We start from the raw sequence: 6890 nt of genomic DNA, 5'->3' as shown, positions 1-6890 counted from the left end.
TTTGCTGGTTAAAGGATATTTATTTATTTATTATAGTAAAATAATTCATATACAAATATTTAATTATTTTTAAAGACTCGGGGGACCCATCCTTGTTTGGGGATGGGATGGGGATTAGGTCTTTTCCCACACTGGTTATGGGGTAGGGGTCTAGGGTTCTAAGTTGGGGTAGGGTTACATCATATTTTTCCATTCCATCTATATCTCATGGGTATGTTTATTTGTTTTTTTCTTATATAAATATAATAATATTATCAAACTAAAAATATCACTATATAGTGACATAATATTCTTCTAACTTATTTTTTTTTTATGTAAATGCCTAAATGGTAGGTAAAGATAAATAATATCACATGTACCTAAAAAAGATGAATAATGTCACCAGGTGAGTGTGACAGTAATTTTTTTTATAACTATAAAGTATTATAGCAAACTTTTTACACTGCTAGTATGTTACATGTATGTTGGGGATAGTGACCTATTTCCTTGCTAAGGAAGGGTAAAATTGTGTCTTAAGGTGTTGGAATACTCTACTTGTGAAGAGAGTTCTTTTCGAGATAAAATTTGATACAATTAGATGCGTAGAGTAGATAATCTTTGTTACGAAATTGGATCGACAACAAATCACAATCAAATTAATTAATTGTACACGAAAATAAAATTTAACGTGAAAAATTCAAATCGAAAAAAAATTACAAGTAGAAAGAATAAAATATCATTAACTAAATATTGATAGTACAAAAATGATATTAGCATACACATTGTGTTTCTAATTTTATGTGAGTTGGGTATTTATTTATAAACATAAAATCATTTATAGATGAATATAGGAAATCAGAGTGCGATTTTGTTCACCCCTTTAACAGGGGTGAACGTAACCCCTGTCAGTGGGGGTTAAAAAAATAATCATGTTTCAAAAAAAAATTATTTTTAATTATTTTTTTGAAAAAAATCATTTTCAGCCACTCAAATAAATTAATTATTGAAAACAGTCACTTTCCAGTTTTAACCCTGTCAATTATTTTTATAAGTCTGTCAATTATTTTTGTAAGTCTGTCATTTTTTATAAGTTCTAATCTATCCAATTTTGATCTTATCACATTTTCAGTTAAATTCTAAAAACAAATTTCTTTTTTGAAACATAATTAATTTTTTTTTAAACAGTTTTGCAATTTTTTTTCAATTAAGGGATTATTTTTTTAACCCCACTGACGGGGTTACGTTCACCCCCATTAAAGGGGTGAACAAAATCGCACTCTAGGAAATCATACCCTAATTAGAATGATGTGTGAGGATATTCCTCTAAATGAGATAAATCTCACATAAAATTGAATTTGACAATATCATAATTACAGTCAAATTCAAAGTTATAATCACGATTAAATTAAGAAACTCAATCACAAATAAATAAAAAAAATGAATCATAATTAATACAGTAATTTGTCATGCAAAATCTTCTTATAAGATCTAGCCACTAGCAGCTAGGTAAGCTACATCACATGTGAGGATGCCCAATAAGCCCTCATTGGCAAGCAGAATAGACCTCCCCACACACCGGATCACCTTTTGTCGAGCACGTCACTTACAAAATGATATTGATCGTCAATTGCAAGAGTCACTTCTCTTATAAAAATACTTGGTGCCTAAATGCTTGAATGGCAATGGATGCCACCACCCTAGGCAAGCTCAAAATCATGATCTAGCCAATAAGTCAATCATTCTATCCTAAGCCACCCCCTCGCTCTAGCCTACTAGAGGCATAGGATATGGAACACAATTGTCCTTACCAGACCCAAAAATGGCTAGAACACATAGCCACTAGAATATACCCCCACCCCCACCCCAAAACCCACAACAAAAAAAAAAAAAAGAGTGGAAAAATACCCAATCCCAAATCAAATAATTGAGCAACTAGTACCCTTAGATCTCGTATTCAAGGAACATAGGTTTCCTAACCAGAGATCATTGGCTTAGTTCTCACTGCTTGCTCTTCCCTTTTTTAAGTCTTCAATCTCCTCTTTTGAGATTTTTTATATTGATTTGAGTATCAAAGGATATTTTTTAAAACAATCTTGGATAGTGTCATCGCTGTCTTTGGTTGTAGAAACCCAAAAAAAATTGTTCTTGATTTAAACCTTAAGAAAATTCACGTCAACTTTCAATGGGCACAAATATATATTATGATATTATAAAATCCTCATATAATTATTGCACAATCTCACGTCTTTAGAGATAAACAAATAATACCTTACATGAGATACAATCATATTTTTTTACCTTATATAAATATATTTCTACAAAAGAAAGAAAAAAAGCATACAAAATCATATATATCTTATGGGTAATGGGTAATACTAACCATTACCCCTAAATTAAGACAATGATTAAGTGCATTTATTATATCTTATTTTCAATTTTAACAAACTTTGTATAACAATAAATACGTCGTGTTTTGAGATATTTAATCAATCAATAACATTATTTAAAATTAAAAATAATATAAAAATAAGTACACAGTATCTAAAAATACTTATATCTTATCATATCTTACCTGTATCTTACTTTCATGTGTGTGTGTGGACAGAAGGGCACAGGAAGAGCTGAAGTGAGAAAATCTACAACATACGTGCACCCATATGATATGATATGCCAAATCTACTTTCCGTAACACATAACGCGTTTCACTCTATTCTTAGTGCGTTAGCCTGCAGCCAAAAAAAACAAAAACAAACAAAATTAACCAGCGAGCTAGCTAGATAGCTTCATAGCTTTACCAATTGAACTATTATTGCATACTGTGCTCAAACACCCTTCATGTAGCCTATAAATATGAGAGCTTGAGCAACCAGGCATTCAGACAAGGAAGGAAAGAAAGAAAGAAAGAAATTAACTCTTCAACATGGAAAGTATGGAGAAGAAAGACGAGAGGCCCAAGGGTGGCGTTATCACCATGCCCTTCATTTTCGGTAATTAATTAAGCTTCCTCCTCCAGCTTCTGCTCCTTCTTCTTCTTCTTCTTCATTTCGGTTTGGAACGAGATTAGATCTCTTGCACATAATTATAACTTCAATAATTAACCGGGCTAGGTCATGCCCTCCAATGATTGAATTAGATAAACTGATTTGTGTTCTTTATTCACAGTCTTCTTCTTCTTCTTCTTCTTCTTCTTGTTTAATTATGGAGTGTGTTTTTATATATGTATATGCAGCAAATGAGGTGTGTGAGAAGCTGGCAGTGGTGGGATTTGGGACGAACATGATAAGCTATTTGACGCTGCAGCTTCATATGCCCATCACCAAGGCCGCCAACACTCTCACCAACTTCGGTGGCACCGCCAGCCTCACGCCGCTGCTGGGCGCCTTCCTCGCCGACGCCTTCGCCGGCCGCTTTTGGACCATCACCGTCGCTTCCATCATTTACCAAATTGTAAGCTCACCCCCCCTACTCACATCACATCACATCTCTACCCTTAATCATGATTTTCCACTAGTTTAACAGGGATGGAAGATCAAAGGGTATCACTGACTCAATTATAATATTAACTTGTAATAATCACCATTAACATTGCTACTAATTATCACCTTATTTTAACATTCTTAATTATAAAAAAATAACTAAAATTGTTTATTCAATACTTCTAAATATCTTAGTTATTTTAAATTTAATTTTGTAGCTTTATTTAAAAAATTCCTGAGGATAATCATGAGGATTCAGAGCAAGAAAGGACATAGAATTGCTTGCCTCACTCAAAGGGGCGTACATGATATTCATGGAAAAAAGTTGGCGCTATGTGTCACTACTCGTAACTTCAAGAGAGCTTAGGTAAATAATAATAATACTTAATAAAATATTCCTAACGTGACATGAGACATATCTTAATCATATATTCCACTGTTTTGGGGTTAAAAATATAAACCATAATGATTCAAAATACTAAAAACTGATTTAAATAGAATCTACTAAATTCTATACAAAATTATGTTTAATTTGTGTTTGAAATTGATTAGGGAATGACAAGCTTGACGATATCGGCGGTGTTGCCGCGGCTGAGGCCTCCGCCATGCAAGCCGGACGAACTGTGCCAACAAGCCGACTCCGGCCAGCTAGCAATCCTCTACGTCTCGCTCCTCCTGACGGCGCTCGGGGCGGGCGGGATCCGGCCCTGCGTGGTGGCGTTCGGGGCGGACCAGTTCGACGAAACGGATCCGAAGCAAAAAACCAAGACCTGGAAATTCTTCAACTGGTACTACTTCTGCATGGGCGCTTCGATGCTCGTTGCGGTGACGGTAATTGTGTATATTCAGGACAATATCGGGTGGGGCTGGGGGCTGGGAATCCCTACGATCGCCATGTTTCTGTCGATAATCACGTTCATTTTCGGGTACCCGTTGTACCGGAATTTGGACCCCTCCGGGAGCCCCTTTACCCGGCTAGTTCAGGTTTGTGTGGCGGCGTTCAGGAAGAGGAATCTGGGGATGGTTTCGGATCCGAAATTGCTGTACGAGAACGACGAGCTCGATGCTTCTATCTCCGTTGCCGGAAGGCTTCTTCACTCCAAAAACTTCAAGTAAGTATTGAGTAAATTTCACTTTACTTCCTTCCATTAATTTTAATTTGATTTTTGATATCATTAACCCAACATCTCAAAATGATATTAATTAATTTTTAAATACTAAATTTTAATATTATCGAATCTACGGATAATTAGAAATAACTTAATCTAATGAAACAAATGAGAAAAAGATTCCGAATTAGTAAGTTTTAAGGGTTAATTTTTTTTTGTCACGAGGTATAGAGAAAAAGGTCTAAAAGGTGAGAAATTGTCTTTATTTTAAAGTAACACTTAAGAGAGGGAGGGAGGGTGACAATTGCACATGGATAGATCCAAAGTGACAGCATGACCGGGCAATCAAAACCTGATCTATTTGCTTATGCACGAGGCAGTATCATCATCTGTATAATGAAAACTTTTCTTGGAATGGTGAATGATTTGTCTTGAATTAAATTGAGTGACGGCGCGGCCCGTTTGGGCCAACAAACGAAGAAAAGCTCGTGTCTTCTAGTCCTTGATGATTAGCCCCCACCACCCACCACCCACCACCCACCACCAGTCGCGGCAACCAAACATGTCATCTCATCTCATCTGCAACCATTTCTCTGACTTACAACCATTCCTCAGAGGTGGGTGCCCCCTCCTCCATTATTGATTGGCCCTTTGGTTTGTTACAGCTCTGCCACCCCCACCCCCCGTTTGATTGTCTATCTAATGGCCACAAAAATGGGAAAGCTGTCAATGGAGGGCACCCACCTCTGCTACCACTCCCCTCCGTCTTGTTCTTTGGCTTTATTGCTCCCTTTAATTAGAATCCCTGCAGATCCATGTTTATCTTCTTCTTATCCTGCCCATTCTTTTTAAGGAATACTATGTCCAAAAATCTCTTCTCTTGTAATGTGGATCATTTTTAGGGAAGTTCTCGTGTGATTCTAAACTTTAGTGTTTAAAGCTTATGTAGTGTTTAAAGCTTAGGGAAGTTCTCGTCTAATTTTATGGAGATTTTCTATGATTCAAGTGTACGTGTTTGACTTTTAGCATTAGATGCATGCATATATATTAAAAATAAATTTCATTCAAACTAGCTAGATAGGTAGGTATTGGTTCCCTATAAATGAGCCAGATCAGAAATTTACCCATTCTTTAGTTTGTGGTTAAATAAGTTGGATCTCAGTAAATATGGGGGGTTTATTCTATTATTTTTATAATATTTTTTTCTTTTGTTTTTGTTTAGAAAAATGTCATTTTACGTTGTCTATTTTGCTTAGTAATTTGTTTCAATTTTCGGTTTCACCGTACGTATAGGTTCTTGGACAAGGCGGCGATCGTGACCGGGGAAGACAACCCGAAATCGCCGAACCTATGGCGGCTGAACACGGTGCACCGAGTGGAGGAGCTGAAATCGGTGATCAGAATGGGGCCGATATGGGCGGCCGGAATCCTGCTGATCACCGCCTACGCCCAGCAGAACACCTTCTCCCTGCAGCAAGCCAAGACCATGGACCGCCACCTCACCCACTCCTTCCAGATCCCCGCCGGCTCCATGACCGTCTTCACCATGAGCTCCATGCTCGCCACCATCGCCTTCTACGACCGCCTCTTCATCCCCGCCGTCCGCCGCCTCACCGGCCTCGACCGCGGCATCTCCTTCCTCCACCGCATGGGCATCGGCTTCGTCATCTCCATCCTCGCTACCCTCGTCGCCGGCTTCGTCGAAATCAAGCGAAAGCACGCGGCCGCCGCCTCCGGCCTCATGGACAAGCCCTATTCCATCATACCCATTTCGGTCTTCTGGCTGGTGCCGCAGTACACCCTCCACGGCATCGCCGAGGCGTTCATGTCCATCGGGCACCTCGAGTTCTTCTACGACCAGGCGCCGGAGAGCATGAAGAGCACGGCCATGGCGCTGTTTTGGACGGCAATTTCAATCGGGAATTACGTGAGTACGCTGCTGGTTTCGCTGGTGCACAAGTTCAGCGCCGGCGCCGGCGGGGAGAATTGGCTGCCGGACAATAACTTGAACAAGGGGAGGTTGGAGTATTTCTACTGGCTGATCACGTTGCTACAGATTCTGAACCTGTGTTACTACTTGTGCTGTGCGAAAATCTACACTTATAAGCCCATTGAGATCAGGAGGGGAGAAGGTCACGGGGGCGAGGGTGAGCCCGCGAATGCAGACGACGATGGACTTCAACTTGCTAGGCACGTTTAGCTACTTACTGTGTCTTCAGTCTTCCCACTGTATTAAGTTTTTTTGGGGATCTCTCTTCTCTGTCTGGATATGATATAATATAATATATATAGCCTAATTTACTAATTCAAAACAATTATAGCACGA

General features: G+C 38.6%; 1 protein-coding gene across 1 annotated transcript; it reads left to right on the top strand.

Annotated features, from left to right (window-relative positions):
- The first annotated feature begins 2748 nt into the window (after window positions 1-2748).
- LOC127806117 (protein NRT1/ PTR FAMILY 3.1-like) lies at window positions 2749-6879 on the top strand. The gene is made up of 4 exons (XM_052343160.1): window positions 2749-2966; window positions 3209-3426; window positions 4008-4567; window positions 5858-6879. The coding sequence occupies exons 1-4, from the start codon at window positions 2900-2902 to the stop codon at window positions 6762-6764; spliced, it is 1752 nt and encodes a 583-aa protein (XP_052199120.1). The 5' UTR covers window positions 2749-2899; the 3' UTR covers window positions 6765-6879.
- Window positions 6880-6890: the final 11 nt, after the last annotated feature.

Source organism: Diospyros lotus, chromosome 7 (assembly GCF_014633365.1).
Source record: "Diospyros lotus cultivar Yz01 chromosome 7, ASM1463336v1, whole genome shotgun sequence".
Classification (NCBI taxonomy): Eukaryota; Viridiplantae; Streptophyta; class Magnoliopsida; order Ericales; family Ebenaceae; genus Diospyros; species Diospyros lotus.
This window is presented reverse-complemented; position numbering and strand designations above follow the sequence as displayed.

Coding starts and splice junctions, on each gene's coding strand:
- LOC127806117 (XM_052343160.1), top strand. CDS start 2,900: ATGGAAAGTATGGAGAAGAAAGACGAGAGGCCCAAGGGTGGCGTTATC. Junction 3,427..4,007: donor CTTCCATCATTTACCAAATT/GTAAGCTCACCC, acceptor GAAATTGATTAG/GGAATGACAAGCTTGACGAT. Junction 4,568..5,857: donor CTTCACTCCAAAAACTTCAA/GTAAGTATTGAG, acceptor CCGTACGTATAG/GTTCTTGGACAAGGCGGCGA.